The 25,867-nt window shown below is 39.8% G+C and overlaps 1 protein-coding gene across 1 annotated transcript in view; it reads right to left on the reverse strand.

The window, feature by feature from the left end:
- LOC115382006 (adhesion G protein-coupled receptor L3-like) overlaps nt 1–25,867 on the reverse strand; it is an 84,832-nt gene that overhangs the window by 36,644 nt on the left and 22,321 nt on the right. The window contains exons 21-23 of the mRNA XM_030083652.1: nt 8,258–8,299; nt 3,931–3,984; nt 499–643 (exon numbers count right to left, since the gene is read on the reverse strand). Coding sequence (XP_029939512.1) covers nt 499–643; nt 3,931–3,984; nt 8,258–8,299 — 241 coding nt within the window. The remainder of the gene's footprint in view (nt 1–498; nt 644–3,930; nt 3,985–8,257; nt 8,300–25,867) is intronic.

Genomic DNA, 25,867 nt, shown 5'->3' on the forward strand with positions numbered 1-25,867 from the left:
GTCTACGAGAAGAAAACAACCTCCAGTTCCTGCTTTCTTAAAGGGCTTTTCTAAACAGGATATTATTTTTATTCTAAATTAAAATTGTCATATAAATATAGCCATTAAAACCATTTGTGTGTAAAAAAAATACAGGTGAAAATGTGGAAGCTGGTTTACTAACAGATGCTCTGAGGACTACGCCTGACAAATGACATACTGTTCAATAGCTATTGTGTCTGTTTGTTGTTTATGATAATTGGTGAACGTACAATGCATAATTTGATTCATTACAGCTGAAAACACTTCAGATTTTTATGAATATGTTATACAACTCTCACCACAATAACGCTGCTATTCCTGCAAAGATGCTGCAAATTACTTTGAAAAAACAACTGTAATTAGAGCTGCTACAATAAAGTATTAACTAGATACCAGTTTCCCACATGCCACCATATTGAGCCAGAAATAATTAGTTGGGGACAAACGTCTGATTTGTCTTTCGTCTTGACAGCTCACCTATTATCTTCTCTTCATCCATCTTGGAGGCCGGGGCGCCGCTGCATGGACAGGCCTCCTCCTCCTGACTCGGGGTTGCTCCAAGTGGGAAACTGACAGGGCGGGAAGTGGTAACTGAGCTGGAGGGTCGAGAACTGGCACAATTCTGTAAGAAATGGAAAAAAAAAAGAAAGATCACCTTGTGTGTTAAACTTTGGAGCTCATCAATGCAACTGGCAGCGATGATCTTGTTATTTGTCTTGACTGTGTTTAGCATGTTAAAACTGTGGTGATTTCAATGCAGTTCATTACCAAAACTTCTACCAAAACACAGTTCAAGTAGATTTCTGCACAGAAGCTCTGACAAAAGAAAACACACTGCTCAGAGACAGCGTCACCAAGCAAAAGAGGCTACTGTTTCTATTGTCTGCTGAAAGGATCTCTGAATACCAGTGGTTGCGCTCAGTGATGACCATTAACAAGTTATTGTCGACGACGATTTCACGCTTACTGTAACGTGAGCGCCAAGCCTGAACAGCTGATGTATGAATTTAACTACGAGAGCTCATTGTTTCACAGAAGCACACGCACCTTTTAGCCAGACCAAAATAAACGGCAATCAAACAAACCCATTTGTTTGCACAGCTCTCAAAGGAACTGGGAGGACTCTTCAGAGGCACCAAGGCCTCATAATTTTCATGCCGGACTTGTATGAAACAGGAATGTCCAATATGGCAAACACTCGGGGCCAGCTAGTCTCCTCCAGTCTGTTGTCAATGTCCAGCTTCAGAGTGGATAATACACACACACACGTGTGCAACTAACAGATACTGCATGTATTTGTTCATTTTCCACTTGCAGCATGCCACTGTAAGTCAGTCCAAAAAGCAGTCTCACCAAAAACTAAATGCCCCCCCCCCCCCACCCCCCCAAGCCTTTCTTCACACAAGGTTCACCACATGCAGTAAAGCCACACCTATGTTTGCGCTATTAAACACAGGAAATCAGCATCAACTCTTGACTGTCCACTTGTTAAAATGAAATTCCAGTCCTATTAATATTTTCTCTAAGGCGGATTCCAACCAGCTTCTACATGATGCTTCTTATATCTTGTCAAAACTTGAATTAAGATCAAAAAAAGTAATCCGCTTCCAATTTATAACTATATTTCAGTGGTGTCAGGGGCATGGAGGACTGTAAGAGGGGGGGCTGTTTTTTATTTGAGTCCGGCAACTGACAGCTTTATTTCACAAAGCAATCTGGCTGTGTATGTACAAGAGGAAGGTCAGGGTGGGTCAAGAGGTACGTGGTATCAAACAGGCAGGCAACACTGCTCAAAGTGGCTTTGTGTGTGTGTGTGTGTGTGTGTGTGTGTGTGTGTGGCTGATGTCTTGCCCCCTGGGGGTGGGTGGAAAGCTGTGTGCGCAACCCTGCGCTCAAGAGGCGGGCAACAACATGGAAGAGGGCTAAAGGGGTCAGCAGCAGTGCGGAATTAAAGAAGGGAGATTGTGTGATTAGGTTTGGTAGAATTTATATCAGGTCATCAAGGTTAGATGCTCCATGTCGCCGTATCTCCAGCAGGATATAGTTCAAGCTACTGCCCACTAATTCTCAACACTTATCCAGTATTTTGAGAAGTCATCTGTACGTATAAAGTATGAAAAATCACTACTCGTGACGAACTTAGAATTGAAATTTACCCATAAAATATGTATACCACCCAGACCGTCAACCTCGAGTTTTTAGAATATTTGATAGGTCAGTTGTGTGGTTTTCATATAAGAGTTGGCTACTTTTTAATGTTGATGATAAGAGAATAAAAGGGAAAACAATTGTTTCAAAATGCCCCTTTCTTTTAAATTATCACTACATATTGTTAAACTGAAGTTGCTGTGAAATATCCCACTGGGTCAACCTTTACTTGCAAATAATACAACATATAAACCCCTCTATCTTCAGTACTCGTCTGCCACTCGTCATCAAATGACCCTATATGTAGTAACACTGCCAAAGCCTCTATATCCCTCACCCGGCAAGGCACGATACCCAATCCTATGTTTTATAACAAGGGGATATATAGGGGCATGTGCGGTCATCTAGAGCCAAATGTCTCCTATCTAACCAAAGGACAGGTAGATACAATGCATCAAATAGGATTTATGGCACAAAAGAGCATTAGCTAAAAACCGTCGAGCAGCAGTGATGTCTAAAAAACGCGTTCTGGTAGCGGAACCCGGCAAGATTGGAAAATTGCCACCACAAGAGGGGAAAAGAAGCAGTAAAAATGACGGCATGTGGGGGGAGCCTTCACTGATAACATGAGCAGCCAATATATCAGATTGCACCCAGGGGCACTGTACCCCCCAACCATACCTAACACAGACAGACACACACACACATACACACACACCCCAATTTGTCTATTTATTTATTTTATTTCCTTCCAGCTCGAAAGTGTCCATTCCTGTAGTAGGATGGGTTGCGACTGGGGTCAAAACCAAGTCTGGATAAACTGAATTTTTAAAAATTAATCTCCTGTTCAGAAATGACTTCAGTTGGGGGGGTGATAGTAAAGTGCATGTTTGTGGGTCAAAGTGCAGAAGGGGAGTGGCTGGACAAAGTGTTGTGGGCCATAAAGACAGACTGAACCACCACCGAGCGGAGATGTGACTGAAGTGCGGTTGCTTATAAGGGACAAGATGTTTTTTGTGCATGTGACTGTATATACTTGGGAGATATACAAATGATTGTGAAATGAAGTGAAAGAGTGGGAGTCCATGAAGGTGCTAAGGTTTAAAATGTTATGCTTTTGTGAGGTTTAATGTCTGTGTGTGATTGTGAATGAGTCTGAGGTACTTAACTACTTCTAAAGTGCTTTGAATGGGTTATAATCTTTATAGACACGCATACAAGAGGAAACACACTCAGACACACATACACACACACCCATATTTTGCACAGAAACACACACATTTACACCACTTGCAGCATCCCACAGTTCCAGCCAAACAGCAGCGTCCAACAAGGTATAAATACGGGTCTGACACTTTAATGTCAGGGGACGGCTTGTCCTGGATTAGAAACTTGTAACCCACCAGAGAGCTTGACATTGCTGGGATGAAGGTGCTGCAATGGGGAGAGTGAGGAAGGAGGGGGGAGCTATTATAGTGGGTCTGTGTTTGATGTATAAGGGCATCTAACATGGACTGTCGACTGGTGAGAGGCGAGCAAATGTACAGGGCTGCTCTGTGGGCCAGCTTTCATTGGCATTGCTGAAGCACTACTTTTTTTTTTCCCCCCTAGAAAAAGCAAAAGCTGTTAGGAAAATTGTGTCTGTCGCTGCAGTGTCCTCAGACACAAACGGGACACACACAGAAACAAACACACACACACACACAGAGACGTGTGGATCAGTATACACATTCACAGACAGGAAAATGGGAAATTACATACTGAAAAATTAAGCGCTTTTCTCCTCTCCTTGATCCTGTTGACCGTGCTCCGAACCTGAAAGAAAGACAGGAGAGAAAGAGGCAAGCATATCTGTTACAGCACTCATAGAGATGCACTTAGAATGAATTAAAACAAAATATCTTTCATAAAACGCTTTGGTTTAAGTGTCAAAAGAAGAATAAAGGGTAAGGGGAAAAATGCAACTTGAGGGGTTGGCTTTCAGGTGCTGATAGGCATTGGTTGAGACCGTGTGTGTGTGTGTGTGTGTGTGTGTGTGTGTGTGTGTGTGTGTGTGTGTGTGTGTGTGTGTGTGTGTGCGTGTGTGTGCGTGTGTGTGCGAGAGAGAGAGAGAGGGAGAGAGGGAGGGATGGTGTTTCCAGTATGTCCCAGTGGCTAATGGGACTTGAAAGTGACACATAGAGCTGGCAAACTAAGGAGACGACTTCAAGCTATCATCTGTCAACACAGAGCACCGGGACCAACAAATGGAGCTATTGGAGGAGAAGGGACCGCCCTAGCAGAACAGATTACATTTTTACAGATGAAACAGTGTACTGCACACCGTCATTTAACACATACAAAAAGAGACAAGAATTTCATAGTTGTTGGAGATATACAGTACACGTACATACGATTTAGTTGCAAAGTTGTGACATTCAAAGCTCAGGCATAATTTTCAGTGTAACTGTTTGCTCACAAGATATACAACAAATCAATACAAAAACACAAAAACAGATGTAACCAATGAGTCTGACTGTATTTAGGTAGAAAACAGCCTGATGTTTTCTTACAAAACCTTTAGAAATTATGTGCAACTTGTATGTATGTATTTATCATGGTCTGTTATACTCTACCATTTAATAAGTGAATAAATCAAAACAATAATAACAGGGCAATCAATCGGTAAGCAGAAACCAAAAGTTAATTTTGGATTTTTTTTTTCTCAGCAAGACTATGGAAAAAGGAAATAAACATATATAATTTTAAAACTCATATTGTTTCAGTTTCATTGCATGAATACAGAAGAGCCTGAAATGCACTTTTTATTGCTTTTTTTTTTTTTTTACTACATTCAAGAAAAATGCGTATGAGTTAATTATGAAAATGAATTATGATTTAAACACAAACAGGAAGAATTGCTCAGCTGCTCAGTCTGTCAGGCTACGCAGCCCTAAGTTGTCCATGAAAAGCCTTTGGCTCGTACGCGCGTGCATGTGTGCGCGTGTGCACGTAACGGCGCACACTGCCGGCGCGCACTGTAAATTTGTGGTGGCTGGGCACTCATCACCACAGCCCGTCCCAGCCCAGCCCACAACGTTAGTGAATATGCATTATGGCTTATGGCTTCATTAAGTCGCGGCATGTTATAAATTATGATACCACACTCAACTGATGCACACACACACACACACACACACACACACACACACACACACACACACACAGTCTCACAGACAGCATGTGTATACAGAGGATGTTTTGCATACATACACTGAAGGGCTACATAATGAAGAGAGTCCAAGCCCTGTGACAGGGTAGAATCAACAGTGGCAACCTGATGTTTCTACAACCCCTCTATTATTCCTGACAAGATCCTAGAAAGGCCTTCACAAGTCGTAGATGTTGGACAGACACATCTTAACATTAGTTAATGGGGGAAATAAGACTTGGGGATTTCATTGATATCAAAAGCAGCCGGCGTACTGAGGCAATTACATGACACAACTTAATTAATCATTTGACAATGAGGGGAAGGGCATTGTTTCAGATGATCGTTATGTGTTTAAGGGGTTTTGCGTACACTCAAGGTTTCAAAATGATGCAAAGCGTGGTTCCCCATGTAAATGGGCGCTAAGCGATTACCATATGAAAGCAGTGCGCCCGACAACACCTGCCGACATCCTTGGAGCTGATGGAAATAAAAGGTCATCAAAGCGTGGGATTACAAGGTGACCACCAAGGAAAAGCTAATTGCAATGAATAATGGAAAGCTACTGTCAGGTAATTAGCAATTAAAACGTTGCATTTTGAGTGTAATAGCAGCAGATGCCGTTTCTCCTCCATACCATATTGGTAATTACTCAACCCAGAAACTTGCCTCATGAATGGAGCATGTTCCGACTTTCAGGCAATAGATGATTTACCACCGTACTTTTAGCATATCAAAGTGAAATCTGCTCACGCTAAAATAGTTCAGCACTTGTTAGTTCTACATGACTAACAACTAAGAAACTTTGCAAAGTTGCTACAAAGACCAGACTAATTTTGTTTCGTGCAACGACAGCTGTCAGTTACAACTCTCATCAGAAAACACTGCTTGAACATAACTCGAGCATTAAAAAGCTAACTACATTCCAGTTGGGATGTCCTGTCCAGTCAAGCATTTCTGCCAATAAACCCTGTGTCTGTGCTGGGACAGAGGAACGACGGTACTTGTTTGTTTTCTATATCACAATCAAAGGGGGAAGCAATCATTCTCAACCAGCTAAGAATTGTGGTCTAAGAGCAGACACAATAGGAATCTCCTGTCCTTACTGTAGCTACACTGCTGCAGAGAAGAGACAAAACAAGAACTTTTAATTATATCCATTCAGCCTTTCCTAATAAGTGGATATTTCTTTCAAGACATGAACCGCGACGCCGGCACTGCTGCACATCACGCTGGAGAGAATAGGCGAAAGACACAATACAAAAGACAAGCAGGGTGAGACAGAACTAAAGAAGCCCCTCTAGGAAGGTGAGGGAAGTTCAGAAAAAGAAAGAGAAATGTGGAGAAGTGAATAACAGAATTTTTCTGCAGATCTTAACAAAGAAGTGTGGTCTTTTGAAAATGGGAATGTGTACACGAGCAGCTCACTAAACTACTGGGACCTCAGGGTCAAGGACAACTTGAGTGTTAGAAAATGAATTCTCAAGCACTAAAAAAAAGCCACTTAAGCAAGAATGCAGTGTTGATTTATTTTACAGAGTGAAGGGTCAGCCATCCCTGGCTCTGCATTGTCAGTACATTGCCTATGACTCAGGGACAGCTCTTCATGTGCTAGAGAAGACATGAATGAAGAAATGAAAGTGGAAAAGGAGAAGCAAAAGAAATATAATAAAAGGCCAGGATATGCAAATGTTCCATTGTAGATATTCTCTTGAATGGTCAGAAAGGGGCAATGTAGACAGAAAGTTCAAAAAAGACCCCGAAAAAGAGAGAGAGAGAGAGAGAGAGAGAGAGAGGAAGATCCAAAAGGACAAGCTGTGTGAGGTGGGGGTGATCTATACCAACGCCTGTAAGGAGATGGGTAACAACTTCAGAATATCTTGTGTGAAGTAATTATGACCTTATCCATTCAGCCAGAGCAACATGAGACATTCACACTTAAATTTACAATATAAAAACGTGTGCTTTGTTGTTGTTTTTATATGTATATATAATATCCACATGCGAATCACCCCTGAAGTTTTTGAAGTTTTGTACAAAGGCCACTTTGAAAACTGACTTTTCAAACGCCTACATTCTGTGCCTGGTATTTCAGGGATTTTTGAATTCTCAATAATGGTACAAAGGAAACTTTTTTCCAGGGTTTAAGCTTTCTTCTGATAGTTCCGATTCAAAGGTGCCGATACAATAAAAAAAAGCATGAAAAAAAAAAAAAGCTGCACAGTAAGAAGTCTCTCAAATGTAATATCATCCATGCACATTTAAAATTAACCTCATTTACACAGACTAAAATCCAGATTTGACCAAGAGTGATTTTCATGGGTTGAGTCTCATCCATTAAATTGTACCTCTCTGTCTCGACAGTCACCTACTCTCCACCCCCACACGTCTTTCCCATATCTAAATGGTAATAACGCAGCATCTCAATATGATCTTTCCTCACTCCTTCATTACATATTGTTGCTTCCATACTGTTTTTTTTTTTTTTTTCCCCCCACTCTACTATGGTTACTGCCTGAGGTCCCGCAAACCCCTGGCCAGCAGCTTTGTCAGGATGCTAAATGGAGGGCCATGAGTTTAAAAACTTAAAGAGGCAGTGAAATATTAGCCAATGTGGGTGAGGAATGAGTGGCTGAGAACCGCAGCGTGTCAGTGTTAAATGGTCGGACTCGGATGCATATAAGTTAGTCCAAGCATGAAGGGCAGTGGGACGCTTGCGTGGAAACGATGTCCCCTCCCCTCCTTCCCATCCCTCTACCCATCCACAGACACACGCTCACACACATACACACTCGTTCTGTCACACCCCGCCCACAGAGCTTTTAAGCAAGGAGCCCATCAGAAACTTGTCATTTCTCTCATTCACTCCGACAGCCTTGAGACACAATGCAGACTTACCTCAGTGTTGTACACCCCATATATCAGAAAGATGAACAGGCCCTGCAAACACAGACAAAGAAAGGGAAAAGAGAGGGGGTGCAGGGAAGAAGAGGAGGACAAAGTTGTTACTGTTGTTTTCTCTTTCATATTTTTATCATTAAAAAAAAATAACAAAACAAAGGTCAATAGTAATGAGTGGAGTGACAGACATAGGTTAAGCTGATTTGGACTTCATCCCATCATGATGCTATATTGTAATGAAAAATGATGAGAGAAAAAGTGGAACAAGTTTTTAAAACTGGGCCACCACTCAGCTTTAAATACTCCAACTTCTTACTACAGACTTCAATAAAACCATCAAATGATCAAAGTAAATGATCTTTTCGGCGTTACAAAAAAAAAGAGAGAACACACTGTTTTTAAACTCTAACATATGCACTCATAAACACATTCATAAGAGCAGACTGTATACACAGAATAACAAGGCTCATACGATCACAAGCATGTAACAGACTGAAATCTGACATAAATTGCTATAAATAAGAGAACATAGACAGTAACATACAAAAAAGCACACACAGAGAGAGACACACACACACACACACACACACACACAACTACATAAAGAGAGCAACCTAAGCCAGACGAGACTATCAAGGAAAGCTATTGGAGGAGAGTAGAGAAAGATAGACACAGGGAACATAATGAAAAAAATGACACACAAAAGAAGATATTTCATGTTCACAAAATTCCACGGCTAGTACCCAGGGCACAAAAATGCCATGCCCTTGGATGCATAAAGGCAGCACTTTTGGTCACAGAAAAACAGCTATTTTTCATTCCGGTCCATTGTGGCATCCACTGAATGCACAAGCTGTGCATTCGCCTTCGGGCCATAATGTAATGCTGTTGCCTCAATGGAAACAGTGAGAACAACATTCTCAGAGTACTGATTGAAATGTGCCACAAAAGAAGTACAGAGAAAAATGAAAAGGCAGGTAAAATCTTATATATTTCAAGGCTGACAGGCACAGTAGATTCTTTGACAAGAAAACCGGAGGCTGATGACACACACACACACATGCGCACACGCACACACGCACACACACACACGCACACACACACACGAAAGTTTAAAATCACATCTCTCCCCCTTTATTGCGGACTGTGTGTTTGTGTTACTTTATCTTTAAGCGAGGGTGACAACAGATCCCCGAGACAGGTAGGCACAACCTGGCCAATGCATCCGTCACGTCGCGTTTGGAGTATCTAATTTTTTGCCAGAGGGAGATCTGGACACATCACCATTGACAACATGATTTGGAGGTCAGTCCAGAGTGACAAAAAATGGTTGACAGTGACGACCTCTAGCCCGAGCTGCTACCCATTCACCTGTCGTTGGCCGCTCCTGTCCGCCAGAGGCTGGACTGCCCTGTGTGTGGCACTGTCTGATGAAGCGTCAGGACATTCATCCTCCGAACTCTGACAATATCACACTGATTTTTGATATGCTGAATAAACTATTCACCCGCCGAAACTTGTGGTAAAACCATCCCACCTTTCACTTTCATGTATTGTAGAACAAAACTTTTGTATCGCAAAAATAGTAAAAACAGAGACAGTGTGGCATGAAGCCAGTGAAAACTTTCACATCACATAAAACATCTGAAAAAAAAAAAAAAAACAAGTTCAACAGGCTTGAAAAATGCTGTTGTTGCTCATGAAATACTAATATTAGTTTACAAATTCATTTGGATAAATGGTTGAACATTATCTAAAAAGAATCCAGGAGTGTCTATTGAAAAATATAACTCTTTTGAGAAACCGTTATTCTGTGTAGAAGCTTTGTGTAATTCTAATATTGACACACAGCTATTCAAAAACAAGCACATATGCAAACACACAAGCATATGCATGTACAATAGCTGGCAGTGGGTGGTTAATTTGCAACACATATTCCATTGTATTGAATTACAAATGCAATTTCCAACTTATTGTTGCAATTTCAATAACATGTTTTTGATCATTCCTCCTATTTGTAATTAAGCTTTTGTTGTGCGGCGAACAAAGTGGGGAGAACATACTGTGCACATTAAGAAAAATGATCTATTAAAATGTAATTGAGTTAAAAATAAGTGGCGGCATAACAATAATGATGGATTGTTTAAAATGTTAATTCATTAATATCGTGACTAAAAAACAAACAGAAAAGAAAATGGGGCACATTATTTAAATTCAAGTGTGCTTTTCTAAACTCGGTCCTGTTTCTTTTGAACTCAGAGGAGAATGCCACAAATTTATGCAAGGAATGAACACAGTTGCTTTCAAAGTATTGCATTGCTGTACATCAAACAAGGGAGCATAAATTAATTAGCATGCCACTAATTAGGGAACAATTGTATGTTTAAAAAGTTAAAGCCAACAAACACTGTTTGACCAAAACATTATCACCCCAGAGAGATGTACTACCCAGCAATGGAAGGCAGAAAATAACATTTGTTTAAATGAGCAAGTGAGATTTTTCTTATCAACTACTAAGAGCTTTGTCTGAGAAAGCAGAAAGAACAAATCAAAGTCAGAGATTGAGTTACCTTTAAGAACTCAGAGTCAAGTCGATTAAAATGGTGAATGTTGTGGGTTTTAAGCCTGATATTGTTTACTGCCGCTGCTCGTGATGTTGACAAACTCCCTTTTGGAAATTAACCTCTGCCGTCCTTGCAACTCACTCTTCCTAAAAGCCTCAAGTAAGCACATTAAATGTTTAAGGTGGTCCATTAACCACTGGCTACATTCGTAATACAGCCTTTTTTCTACAGGGTTTGTTGAAATGTGTACTTTGTAAGTGGAAATGTTAAATCAGTCCTATTTTTCTCAGATGTCAAAAGCTGTGTGTCTTTGGCAAATGATGATGTTTTTTATAGCCTGCTTGTATTTAGACTGACAACTCCTGTGCTATTAGACTGAGTGCAGTGTAAATGTTCAGTAAACTGAATCGGATGCCAGAGAGCAGAACTGATTGGAGGCCTTTCACAAATATAGTAAATTAATTTGATGAGGAGACAAAGCAAACGAGCGCATATGAGTTTAGCATTTAGCTGAAGGATACTTTGCACAGAATACAAGGCTGCTGATGTTTGTAGCTGCCAGGATTACACCTGTGACCTTTCACATACAATTAATGAAATCAAGTGTGTCAGTGACAAGTAAAAACCAACAAGTGAGTGGCTATGTAGAACATTTTCATTTAAACTGCAGTGAGCATCAGTGTGCCTGTGTGTGCATTCACTGTGTTTTGGAAGGGACTCGCCCAGCAACTAAAAGCAAAAGCCTGTAAGTATGTGGCCGCCAGACTGTTTCCATAACTTAGGTCAGTACAATTCAGGCCAGAAAGACTTCACCTCAGCCCAGACGCAGTGCCCACTTTTCTCCAGATACTCGAAATGTTGTGTCGTTTATTTTTTATGCTGTGAAGCTACCCTGTAATGTGAATTTTCTTGCATTAGTTCAAGTATCTTGATCCATTGTTACTCTGAGCTTTTATGTGCATAGTTTGTCTATCAGCAACGACTTGGCTGGAGTTTAAATCGCACCTTTCATTCAGCATGTCAGGTGAAAAATCTCTTTCTATTTACTTATTTGTGTATGTCAGTATTTCCAGTTCTGCATGTGGGCCTGGCTCTGGGTCAGACATGCAGGACTACATCGTGGTGCATGGTCCTGCATCCATTTTCCCACAAAAACATGCTTTGAACTGGCACGTCAACGGCAGAGGAGTGTGTGTCTAGCAGCTGTTAATATTGTGTTCAAGGACACACACACGCCCAAACTAGCCAGGCTAAAGAGATCCTGTTTTGTCAAATTATGTAGTTGAGATTTGTGCTTTGGTGTTGTGGCCCAAAGCATGCTACTAGAATTTCATCAGGGCACCCGGAATCGCCATGACTGCTGAAAATAAAATCCCACGCCACCTTTAATCTTCAAAGTCAATTCACAATAACGAATTTCACTTTTTCACAAGAAAGGTATTAAATCAACAGTTTGAACTTTAATCCATAAAGGCATGAGCCAATTTCCAAATCGGCAAAACATAGGAAACAGTTCTAAGTTAAGGGATGTAAACAACTTCCTTTTATTGTTTTCCACATCTGTAAACATGATTTTGATATTCAGCACAAAGTTTCTGTATCTGTTAACAAGAAGGGCCTCCTTACATGAGCCCAGCCTAAACTGGTCCGATCAGGACAGGCTGGGCTGAGCCAAAACCCCATGAGCTGCTTCAAACAATTAAAATTAACCCTCACTTTTAGAATATTATTTAATATCTTAAAAACCAAAGCAACCCAAAGAATTTGTTTTGCACAAAGGACTGCCACCATTTTAGTTCAATTCAGTACAGAGCGGGGGGCTGTGTGAACTTCGATTGACAGGCGATGACGCACTCTACTCCCAATGTCCACAAGCGTTCATAAGTCACAACATATCAGTGAGAGTGCATGCATGCAGCAGTCATAGTTCACAGAGGGAGGGGATGTATCACCTACTCACAGTTGCCAATACAAACAAATGCACATTCACAGTGCAAGTATGAACACCTTCCTGTGCCACAAATTATTACAAATACTCAGTGAACAATACCTCTCCACCCCCCATAACCCCCGCCCCCCCACCCCCCTTACCTTTCAGCGCTCCTGTTTCCCATCTCCATCAACCTCTCCAATTGTGCAGAGTTAGGGAGCAGAGCGCTTGGCAGGTAAAAATCTCAGAAAACAGCAAGTTTATGACATTGTCCTTGGGAAACAAATTTTCAATGTACAGATATGAAAACTATGATTAAGGGGGAAGGGCAGTGTCTTGGCAAGGGGAGAGGGACTGGCAGGGCAGCTTTTTCTCTCTCGCTGGGATATATTGCCTCTGTCAAGTTATTGCTCCATTTTCTATGAGAAGGAGGCGAAACGTTAAAATAAAGCATAACGATAAGAATGTTTTAGGTTAAATTAAATAATTTCAGCTTGAGGTGAACATTTTTTTAGACACTTATTTAAATCTGTACCAAAACTTGCAGAATTTTATTTTAAGCAAATTGAACATTTCAAAAGGAAAACTGTTTATGGAGAACTTACATTCAGAAAACCAGAAAATCTCAAGGGTATATTATGCCAGTATTCGGGATAAGTGTATATCTTGGTGCTTAATGGATTGAGGAAAACAAGCAATTTTCTTCATAATGAGAACAGTGTTAAGTTACTTTCCTGTAAACCACACTTTTTTTAACAGACATCAGGCACTGTCATGAGCTCTGTGGCAAAAAAAGATTAATGCTCACGTCACTCAACATCTAAAGTCAAAATAGATATAGTTTTTTGCAAATGACAACTTTCTCTCCAGCGACTGCAGACCAAAACCTCAGACACATGTCGTCTTTGTGAATTCCAGACACCCGTTTCCAAAAATGAGAGCTATGTGAACGAGCTGGACCCGCCGTCAAATATCTGAGCCTAAATTCAAACACACAGAGACACTTTTCACAAATAGAGCTATCTGCTTCACCACTTGGCAAAAAAGGGGAGGAAAAATTCTGCCCTCACACCTGGTAATCATTAAGGAAATGAGAGACAGAAGAGGTTAAAACGCTGTGAAGGGAGAGAAAGAAAAGAAATTCACACTTCTGCGCTGGGACTTGCTAATGTCTCTGACCCCTCCACGCATAAACAGTTTAATTAACATGTATACATAACTTTCACTTTAACTGCTCATGGCATGTCAAATCAAAGTGTCTGTCAAAGCTGTAAAATAGGGAGTTGATATTTTGCAGGTCCTCAGTTCAAATCCAGCTCTGAATAACTGCTCCAGCTGGCCGGAGACGCTGGCAAGAAGACGCGAAAGGCAGAACGGCGGGCAGGTAGACAGGCGGCCTGCCATTCTGTCAGCTTGATGGGGTAAACACCTCCCAATAAATGACCGGCAACACCTGACCGAAAACAACGTGACCGATCGCCACAGTTTGCAATGCAGCTGAGATGTTTTTGAATATTCATGTAGCACTGCCAACTCTTAACATGAGCTAAAGATCTGCCCTTGATTGCTGTCTTTTTTTCCTCTAAACAAGTCAATATTTCTGCATTCAGAAGTTTATCCAGATGCTAATTCTTACGTACAGCAAGAAAATGAACAGACATCAGCGTTCATTCAGCGTCACTGGATCACTCATTTCAATTTCCACTTGACACAACGGCGGTTTATAGACTGTGTGAGAAGGTCAGGTTGAGGCCAAAGTTGTCTTCTTGTTTGAATCCAATTGTCCATTATTCACTAAAGTGGATAAGTCATTCTTTGAGAAGAGCTATTACGACTCCCTGGTTTCTTCCCTGACACACATCCAGTCAGTTGGGCTGTCATGTTGAGGAGGGGACCCCCAGGTCAGTCTGCCTTCACGGGGTGTATAGCTACAGAGGGAAACTGAGAGTATACACACACACACACACACAAACAGGCATGCAGTGAGACCAGCAGCAACACCAGTACTGGTGTGTGATGGCTCAGGAGAGGAGGGAGAATTATTAGCTTAGCCCTGAACCACCTACTTAATATAGGGGCCGGCGGTGATCGCTAACAGAGCCTGGCAGAGGTGACAGCTTTTGGCCCTGCTTGAGGAAATCCAATTGAAAAGCAGCCAAGAGGAACAACAAGCCCGAAACAGATGTTGCTTGCTACCATCGGTGCAACTTGGGTACACACAAGCCAGCGGCAACAAACCACGATGGCAGAACATACACACAAGCATACACACTCGCTCAGAGAGAGACTGGCGTGCGCACACACACACACACACACACACACACACACACACACACACACAATACTTTAAAGATATATGGAAACATGCACAAAAAAAAAAGGGAGTGAGAAGGGGACAAAAGCAGAAAAAGAAATGTCCAGAAACACAAATGTTGTAAATCACAGCTGATTTGTTCAGTTATGGACTTGTTTCTTTTTTTAAAATATTGTATAATTGGAGTTTTTGTGGTTTGGATTTCATCCTGACCTCTCAGAGTTATTGTGTTCAATTTGTGCTTCATTTATTATGTAAGAGCAATATTGAAATCTTTTTTTAAATGAAAATAACAAGAACAAAACCCACTTACGGATCTTCTTTTGATTAATTAAAGTGGCCACCAGGTTTTTCCATTTATTCAACTTCTTGTAAAGAAATGAAAATAATAAAAGACATGTTGAACTGAATTTTCAAATGACCATCATATAAATACAGGTACGGGGCATTCCCCCACAGTTTGAAGATAATTTAGGATCCATAAACTATCAGTGCAAGGTTAGTGTTTTGTTTTTTTTTGTTTGTTTGGTTTTTTTTTATGCTAGAGTATCAAATTCTATGAGAGCTGCTTGTAATAAATAAATAAAAATAATAAAATATAAAATAAGACGAAAAGTAAATGAAAAAAAAAAACTGTTAAAAACATCTAGCAGAGGCGAAAACAAAAAAACATTCCCCTAAGAGAAGAGACCCACCAAACCATCCATCCATTGATCAAACCTTTTTTTTTTCTTTCTTTTTTTTAAACTGTCTGATAGAGCATCTCGATGAAAACATAACACATAGACCCTCAAATCATTACAGCCCTTTGCTACAATATTAATTGAGTTTGGCAAGGCTGGTCATGCCTTAGTCATAATAAGATTCTTTTTTTTTTTTTTTTCTATTTCTGTGACTACAATGGAGTGAGGAGGAGAGGGAGACACGGGAGAGAGAGAGATAGAGGCTGAGAGGGGAGGGAAGGGGCTAAAATCAATCGTGACATATCTTTATTACCAGTCAATGACAAATGATGGTACATTTGCCATTGCTCTGGCATTGTGTCAGTGTGTGTTATATTGATTTTACATCAGACGGACAAATGTTATCAATGAAGTGTCGGAGACACATACGTATGAGCACTTTATTGTACTTGTTTCTGGATTTAAATAAATTGGAATGACACAAAATAATAATAATAATAATAATAATAATAATAATAGGCAAAGTGCTTGAGAAGATCTTTCCATTTTACCATCCACTCTTTCATTATTATTCTCAACCGTGAAGCATTTTCACAAACTCTGCCTGTTGCAGGACCAGTGGGAGTTGGTAACTACACCCCGAACCTGATCGCACTGCACACATGTGGAAATGTAATGGGGAGGAGTGGTAAAGAGAGCACGAGAAACAGAGTGAACTGTAAACAAACTAGCTTTTAAACAAGACAATTTAGGGTTGCATGTCTTAGGCGCCAAGAAAAACACAGCCATGGAAAACTGATACAAACTTTTAACACATGGGTCAAAGCGGGAGTCTTTGAACTGGTGAGTGAAAGCGCACTGCCAGCACCGAGAGCTGTTTAATTAAAAATACTTAAGTATCCAACATGCCTTCCTGGGGCGCCCTCTTGTCAAATTGTATGTGATCCTCCTGTCAATCTTCCGAGGTGTTTTCTAATTGCATACTTTTCCACTGACAGAAAGGGAAACTGTAAAAGTCCTGAGAAACAGCAGGTTTTTAAAAGAACTGTACACACAGACATAAATGTGCAAACACACACCTTCTGGATGCTGACATTGACATATGCGTGGAACATACCAAAGTTGTCAAAACTGTATTGGCATTAAGGCTCAAATGTCTTTATAGACCTAGTCCTCGATAAATAAATAGAAACACGTGTGCAGTCACTGACTGGTATTAACATGAGATCTATATTTATGTATGTTAACTCATATAGGACACCTCATTTTAACTCTTTATTTGATTTATTGATCTTAGTATTCAAGTCAGACATTCACAGAATCACACATTTATGCCAATGATCATGTATTACGTATTATAGAAGTATCTCAATCAGTCCTGATAACCACTTCATTTAGTTCAAGGTGTGCAGGGAAGCCAGAAACTAGCTAGCTAAGGACGAGGGAAGGATTTTACCCAAACAGTTAGCCAGTCCATCACAGGACAAATGCAGAGAGGCTACACACATACAAACACACACACACACACACACACACACACTCACTCACACCTAGGGGCAACTTAGATTCACCTATTAACCTGAAATGCATGACTGTGGGAGGAAAATGGAGTACTTGCTGGTGTTTGTATAATGATCAGGCGCAATTAGCAATTTGCACCCTGAATTATTAACCACTATGAAAAATTATATAATTCATACATAATTAATAGCAACATAATTCTTAACAACTTGTACTATTTATTTTTTGCTCTTTAGAACAAAGCTAAATGTCCACCCAAGAATAAACAAGGACCAATACAGCAAAGTGACAACAATCCAGACAGGGAAAGAGAGTGTCCCGCTGACTATATCTTTATTATGGGGTTATTGATTTTGCCATCTAAATGGGAATTGTACATAAATAGGATCCACATGGTGCTGTAACAGTTAGCACTTTGGCCTCACTGCAGGAACATCAGCGAGTTTGCATGATGAGCATATTCAGGGTTTTTTTCTATGTGCTCCCACTTCCTCTCACAGCACAAAGACATGTGTTTGAGATTAATTGAAGACTCTCAATTGTCCATAGGTGTGTGTGTGTGTGTGTGTCCATGTGTCTGTGATTGCTCTGTGACGGACAGGCACAAAGTCCAACAGGATGGATTTGAGTGTCCCGTGACTCCGAGCTGGATGAAGTGTGATAGAAGAGAAATGCATGGATATATAGTGAGGAGCTTCACTACATACCGCAAGACGCCAAGCTTTCCTCTTGCTAGCGGTAATTGGGCTCTAAAGCGAAGACAACCCGGGAGAATCGTGAGAATTAAATACACGTGTACAGGGAAGTTAAGCGAGAAATATTTATCTTTTATAGAAATGTGCCTAATCTATGGGAATAAATATGTGGAACTATGTTTTTTCATACAGCATATGCATCACTTGGCAAACTATGGAATGTTTGCCCTTGGTTTCTCTTTTTGTGCGGGCAAGCACTCCAGTTATTCAAATACATACATCTGTGGGCACGAAAACAAAAATTTAAATCTCCTGAAAGAAACATGCAGATACACACACACACACACACACACACACACACACACACACACACACACGAAAAAAAAAAACACTCTCCTTACTCATACATAGTGACATTTCAACAGAACGCCTAAAATTGCACCACCGACAAGCTTGTGTTGTAGTGCCCTTGACTAACAATGACAAATGGAAGCAATATGCAAAGTCTGAACAAGTTGCTTTTGGGTACCAAACAGGAAAAACATTGCTCCAGGTGAGATTACAGGACGCGTTTGCTCTCCTGTTTCTCCACGACGATGAACCGCGCAGGGGTTGATGGCCCGTGTCAGGATCAAGAGGAGAGGTGGGTGTACACCAGTTCTGTCAATGTATGCGCGTATGCGTGACATTAACAATGCATACACAGACTAGCAGAGATAAAAGAGGTGTTATGCTTATTTAGGCATTTGCAGCGCCAAGTCTTAAGCTGAGTGATTACAATGTGCCATGTGTTGGTGACCTTGAACTTGTTGATATTTCAACTGAACAACTACATGATTTCACATAATTTTTAGATCCATAAATAGAAAATAAAATTATTCGCTTATGTGCATATTTTTTTATGTCACTGGGTAGGCCTGCGGGGTTTTGTGAATATACGTGTGTGTACAAACACACACACCCACACACACATATTTACATTAAACTACCTGCTGTTCTGAAAAAGCCACTTCTTGATTAGATTAGTTTTTTCTGTAAACTGAGGTCTACATTTATACATTAACAAAAACGTGAAAATAAGATTAAGTTAATCAATCAAAAGCAAAGAAGTTTATAAATATACAGACAATCAAAACTCAAATGTTGCACAATTTCTAAAAGGGTCTGCAATAACCTTGTCGCTGTCTGCAACTATCTAAAAGTGTATTATTTGGGTCGTGTGTCTTCTTTTGTGACTGCGCGCATGTACCTGCACAAACGCACAGCTGTGTACCTCTGTGTCTGTGTGTTCGTCTGTGTGTGTGTGTGTGTGTGTGTGTGTGTGCATGCCCACATGAGTGTGCTCCGGCACTAGCATGACGATAGGGTGTATCCATCATGATAAACCGGCAGACTCGGCGACTGTCACATGCAATCACACTTCACTACGGTTCGCAGGGCATCAAAGTGAAAATGAATGGTAGTTCATCGACATGAAGACTTCATATATCTTCGTTTTTGTTTCATTTTTTTTTCTTTTGTTTTGTTGCTCTTTTTTTTTGGAAAAGACTTGTATTATTTTCTACAATCTCCATTTTAGTCATGGAGAAAAAACAACAACATTGTCAACATCTGAAAAACAGGGTAGTCGTTCTGCATTTTGGGGGTTTTTAAGCTTCTTTTTCTTTATTTTTAAAGAGCTGATTGTGATGTTAATGTGATGTAATGTTTCAACATTTATTTGTTAAATTGACAGATTTATAGCTGCATTTTAGTCTCAAGAAAAACAAGCCTGACATAGAAGAATGTAAATTTTAATGCCATTACATTTCATTAAATAGTAATATGAACCTAAATATTAATTTACTTGAACAATCTTTTTCTTCAATTTAAGATTCCAAGACTTTTGATATTGCTTCTTATAAAAATAGTAACAATTACACATGTTAGCAGGTCCTCTAATACACTCAAGCTGAAAGAATTTACACAAAAAGAAGAACTTGACAAAATTTGATTTTTGAGATCAAAAGGTTGGAGTGAGCTTAGCAAGTGTTAAATATGATAAACAAATTTGTAACCACTATAAAGCAAAATGACACATAATAATGCCAGTGCAGTATTGGCTCCGCTGCTGGCAAAGCCCGCCTTTAATCTTGTAATGACTGTGAAACGACACTGGTTTTCAGAACTGTGAAGATCATGCTACAGGTCTCCCAACCTCTCTGCTTCTCTCTGTGCCTTGGCCCGAGCTCTGGACTCGCTCTCCAAGCTGTTTGATTGGCACATGCTTTCACTTAATGAGGGATAATTACGAAGGAAAACAAGTGGGAGACTACATCTGCTCAGTGTAAAAAGAAGTCCAGGCCTGGTGCAATCTGTCAGACAAGGCTTTCAGGTTGTGTATTTGTGAATGTTTTACCCACCTCCAGTGGCCTCCCAGCCCGGCGCAAACCCTCCCGGACCCTCCCTCCTCCCTGTCCCGACGAGAAGCAGATTAATAGGAATCAGCATGTGGCTGTAAACACTCAGCGGGAAGAGTGTATATCTGTGTGTGCTGACATGCATAGGAAATGACCCGGGGTATCTTTCGAGGACTGGCCAGGGGCCACAGCAGGAAGGGCAAGAGGCCAGCGAGGACGATCAACATCAACATCCCAATCAGTGTCCTGCTGCCAGACCTGTTGTTCTCTGGCTGTGATTGTCACTGTTTTGCTAACTTTCACACAATGCTGCACTGTAACGGTAGTAAAATACACAGAGAGTCACCATGCTTCCCAGACACCTAAACACACCGCTCATAAATCATCTCTGCTCAGGATATATACATTGTGTTAAATGGTCTTTTAATGACCTGCCCGTGTTTAGAGATAGGTGTCTTGATTATACTTGAAACCTAATGGACTAATTTAACCTCTTAAATGGGGCTTTGTCATAATTACAATGTGGGGGGAAAAAAGCAGTTATTCATCTTAACAGTGTTAGAAACTAACTCTTCAATAATGACTGAGTTTGGCAGTGATGTACTGTTATTCCATGTTAATCATTTCATGCATAGAAATATTGGAAATGTTAGGGAGATGGAAATTTAAAGTTTACTAAAATGTACCTTTTCTATCATTTTCAGCAACCTCAAGCAGACTACCACATTTTTTCTTACACATATAGTTATGGTATAAAAAAAAAAATCAAACTGAGGTTTAACAGTATCATACATTTTATTTTAATGTCAAGAATGAAGAGAAAGCTCAAGTACATCTCATTTTATGAGTACAGAAGAGTATTAGGGCCACTCGAGAAAAAAGAGAGAGTACCTGTTCTGTCTTTAATGAGCAGCTTAATTGAGTTAAAGTCTATTAGTTTGTGAAATATTTCTGATGTTTATGATGAATATGGGACAATAAAAAACAACCTACTTGATTATGTGACTAAAATGCAAATACGATGAATCGTTTTGTTTCTGAGCTGTAATACTGTACATATTAACCAATTAAAAAAAACAAAAAAACTCTGTCATTCTTGTACATTCTAGACAAGTATTTTCATGGAGGAATTAAAAAAAAAAAAAAAAAACTTCTGTGAGCCCGTAGAAAAGTATTTCATTACACTGCAGTTCCCGTCACACAAAGCAGCCCGCAAAATAATTCATGATTTAATCAAACTCGTCAAGTTTGATGAAATGCTGAGAAACATGTTTTCTGTCTGTATAATAAAAAAAGAACAGATTCAGAATTACATTTTGACGATTTTACTTCAGTTGCGGTTTAAAAAAAATGCTCCCATGTAAATTGAAACTGATACTTGACCACCTTTTAACCTTCCGACAGCTTCATGCCCCTCTGCAACCCCATCCAAGCCCCCACCGCCTCCACCCACCCTCTAAATGAACAACAGGGTTTTGCTTTCTTGCCCTGTGCTGACCTAGTTCTCACTAATTACCCACAAAGTACACATCAAAGGTGGGCAAATCTACAGATCTGTTGCAACATGGCAGGCTAAGAAAAACCAGGACTATCCGTAACCTGGTCACCTCAAGCCATCAGCGCTCTGTTTGTATGAGCGTGAGCCCGCGTGCGCTCGCACACACATGAAGTGGTGTCAGCTAATACAAAAGGCAAGGCGGTGAACTTATAAATAGAACGGTCATTGTTTCAACATGGGTAATTTCAGGTGTCGGAGTTGTTCCTGACACCCTTGGCTACGCAGGCTGGAGGAGGTGGCGGCACGAAGGACTGAGGTCATGAAATTGGAAGTCAGCTGATGAGATAACATGCTTGCTGACATAAACATACACGTAGCACTCTTATGTGGCATTCAAGCATGCACATAAATACAAACTCAAATGTGCAGCAAGAAGGCAAATGACAGAAACTGCACTCCTCCCTTTATTCCTTTTTTTGTCCATCTTCGCCATCATGCAAACGCACACGCGCACACACACAGACACGGCGAGGCAGGGGCAAAGGGGATGGTTTGCTTTCTTATGACACAGTCTATTACTAAATTGAGCTGGCAGGTAATTCTAAGGCAAATAAATGCCAGGAGGTTTAACACAAGGAGAGGTCTTCAGGGTGGCGGCGAGAGCAATGACAGGAATTCTCTCGCCTCTTTTGACAGGAAGCCTATTATTATCACTGCTTTATTTTCCCAGGGCAGTTCCTTAAAACTCTCCAATAGCATTTAATGCCCCCCACCCCCCCACCCCAGACAAAAAAAAAAAAAAAAAAAAGGGATCGGTGTTCGTCGGAACTGCTGGAGCTTAGCTCATTTTTTGTTCGTCTATCTGTTCGCTCCCAGACTTAATATTTACAATATATGAAAATCAAGACTTCTTGCAGTAATTCTTTCTCTGAGAATTTCAAGGATGAAGCGATGACCATTATGATGGATTTTCTTCTTGAAAAATAAACTTATATTGTAAAAATCTGAATTAGTCCTACTCCTGTAAGAATTTTCTCCTCCAAGCAGGTGAACATACAGCACTTTAAGATGTTCATCGTAATTCCTTTATCACGAAAAAAAAAAAAAAAATCACATAAAACACAGTGAAAGATGAAAAGAGACAAGAGGGAAAAAAATAAGAACAAGTTGAGACAAAACACACTATAAATATACTACTTAAAAAAAGGCTGTGCTACATCCTCATTATAAGTGCCATCTCAGACAAGCGTGGTGGGAGTCAGCACTGACCTTGGTATCCCGTTTGAATATTGTTTTAATGCCGCGCCTGGTAATTGAGGATGCTACGCAAACAGTGGACTCCTTTTCAAAGGGAAAGTTATTTTCCCATGCAATGAAAATGCAAACAATCCTGTCGTGTATTTATTTGTTTGTTTTTCAGCCCCACCTTATAATTAACCAAGAACACTAATTAAAATACGGCTTTATAAATAAATCTCTATGATTTTACCTATAACTATATTTATTTGAAAAAAAAAATCCATCACCCTTGTGCATTTTCTTTGTTTTTTTTTTTCTTTTTTGTAGCATTTGAAAAGCTTCTTGTTTCTAAATTAATATGGTGATATCCTCACTGAACACTGTATTTTATAGATTTTGTTATTAAAATGTGCTAGTTTACAAAATATTTGGATAGTTAATTGGGTTTGTAAACTAAAAATAACTTAAACAAATGCTATTGCAGTTATGGATTAACTATCATGTTCTGTATGTGTATATGAAGCATTCTGTAGTAAATAGTACAGTCCAGTAGAAAGTAAAATATCTCTTTAGTGGCTGAAACATGCCTCCAGATCAGCAACATAATATCCAGAATTGCTCACTGTCCCACTACATCCAGTAAATTCCACTCCATTTGAAGAGACGGCCGCTGTTTTAAATTGCGTGTGATTTGAGATGCAGCCGACAATGAATGAGGACGTCAAGGGAATATGGTTCCTGTTTTGCCAAACACTCCAGATGAAAAACATTTCCCTCCATAATCTGACAGTGAGAGGTTTGCCATGTGTGCCCCCGCGCGCGTGTGTGTGTGTGTGTGTAAGCACGCACATGTGTGAGCAGGTCGTAACAACTGAGAAGCTACCAAGGTTGCACAGACGCACAGCGCTTGTTGATGTCGGGCATTTAAATGGACAACAAGCACTGCTCATTGTTTGGTAACTTTACACACTGTAATCCACTGTAAGCTGCAATTATTTACCAATCAACTCATGAGAAATAGTTGTAGTCATTAGTAGTCATGTTTGTCACACACCGAGAGAATATGTGGCCGAGGCACATGTTCATGTGAAAATTGATGTGAACAACTTAGAAAAAAAATTGTAGAGTTGCAAATGAAACATTCGTAAATCCATTAAATGTTTTGTTTAATGTTTAGTTTAATGCTTAGCCTTTGAAATATGACTTTTAAATGTTTTTTTTTTTTTTTTCAAGTTTCTGGCATATTTATAGTCCTATAAAGAGCATGTACTCATGTTACATGTGACATGTAATAGTGGTCTGTGATCAATGAATGAGACACTAATATTAGAAAAATTTGAAATATTTTGTTACATGCACGAAAAAAAAACAAAAAAGGAAAATAAAAAGAGTTGATTAAAAAAAACTGGTTAGTCTCAGTTACAACATGGTGCAGCACAGAAATGAAGGAGGGAGGGAAACCAGGAAAGGAAAAATTTGGCTTTGAATGGCCGGTTGTGCAGACCTGGGTGTGTGGACTGAATCTGCCTGACTGGGAAACTGGATCCAAGTTCTTCTGTTTTTGTTTCTTCTGCCAAATGAGGAATTAAAATAACTTCTAGGTCTGTAAGGCATTGAGGGCAGTAGTGACAAGTGGGCTCACAAACCTGGCACACACACGCACGCACACAAATTTACAATACGTTTGAAGCCAATATATAAACGGTTTGGTTTTCACAAACCTAGAAGTGCAGGATCACACATGGACACACTAACCCACCATCACCTCTTACAGGCTTCTGGTTTATGCAAAGCACATTCCAGCCTCAGCCTCCTTTCAGCCTCTGGTTTATTTTATGCATTTTTCTTTCAGATTTTCTCCTTATTTATTTATTATTTTGCTGTTTTTATTATGTATTATGTATAGAGTTAGAGTTAAAGTAAGGGTTGAAAATATAATTTGTAGGGGAAATGTTTTGATGCACCGGCTTTTTAGGATGTGTGAAGCAGCGAGATGCTGCTAGACAACAACAACAGCAATCTCACACCTGATTAATAAGTGACAGAGCTCGGCACAACAGAGACCCCAATATGGATCCACTTACATGTTATTTATTTAGTTTCCTGGTTCCACAACTACAGAGATGACTTTACTCTGATTTTTAGAAAAGCCTCAAAAATGCATGTTGACTCAAGGTAATATTAAGGGCGCACTTTCTCCCTCTTATAATATATAGAAAACTTTTCACTCTTGCCTACTACCTGTGAAGGCCTAAACACCTAAATAAGAGCTCTCTCTAAAAATCAAGAGTCATTCACAGATGTTTTGCTATTTTTGTGGTACCACTCACTGACTAATTTCAACAAATGTGAATTTTTTTTTTCAGAATCAAGACTGAATTTAAGAAAAAAATAAAAACTTTGACATGATATAAGCATGCCAATTTCCACTGCATGAATAAACATTGCCGCATACATATCGTCACTTTCCTTTTATTTCAGTATTTGATAATCAAAACCATCGCTTTTTGTTATAATCGCAGACCCTGGTAGTGACACAGCAATACAAAGAATAAAAGCAAATATTATTACTGGTATTGCATATAATTAAAAAAAAAACAAAAAAAAAAACCTGAATGCAAAATCTAGCAGACTGTCAGGTGAAAACCAGTATTTCAGAAACACAGAAGTGATTTCTGAACCTACATGTCAGTGTGACTGTAACAAGAACAAATACTTGACATGAATATGTTAAATAAGACGACATTGAATACAGGTCATGATT

The sequence above is a fragment of the Salarias fasciatus genome, chromosome 23 (assembly GCF_902148845.1).
Source record: "Salarias fasciatus chromosome 23, fSalaFa1.1, whole genome shotgun sequence".
NCBI classification, from domain to species: Eukaryota; Metazoa; Chordata; class Actinopteri; order Blenniiformes; family Blenniidae; genus Salarias; species Salarias fasciatus.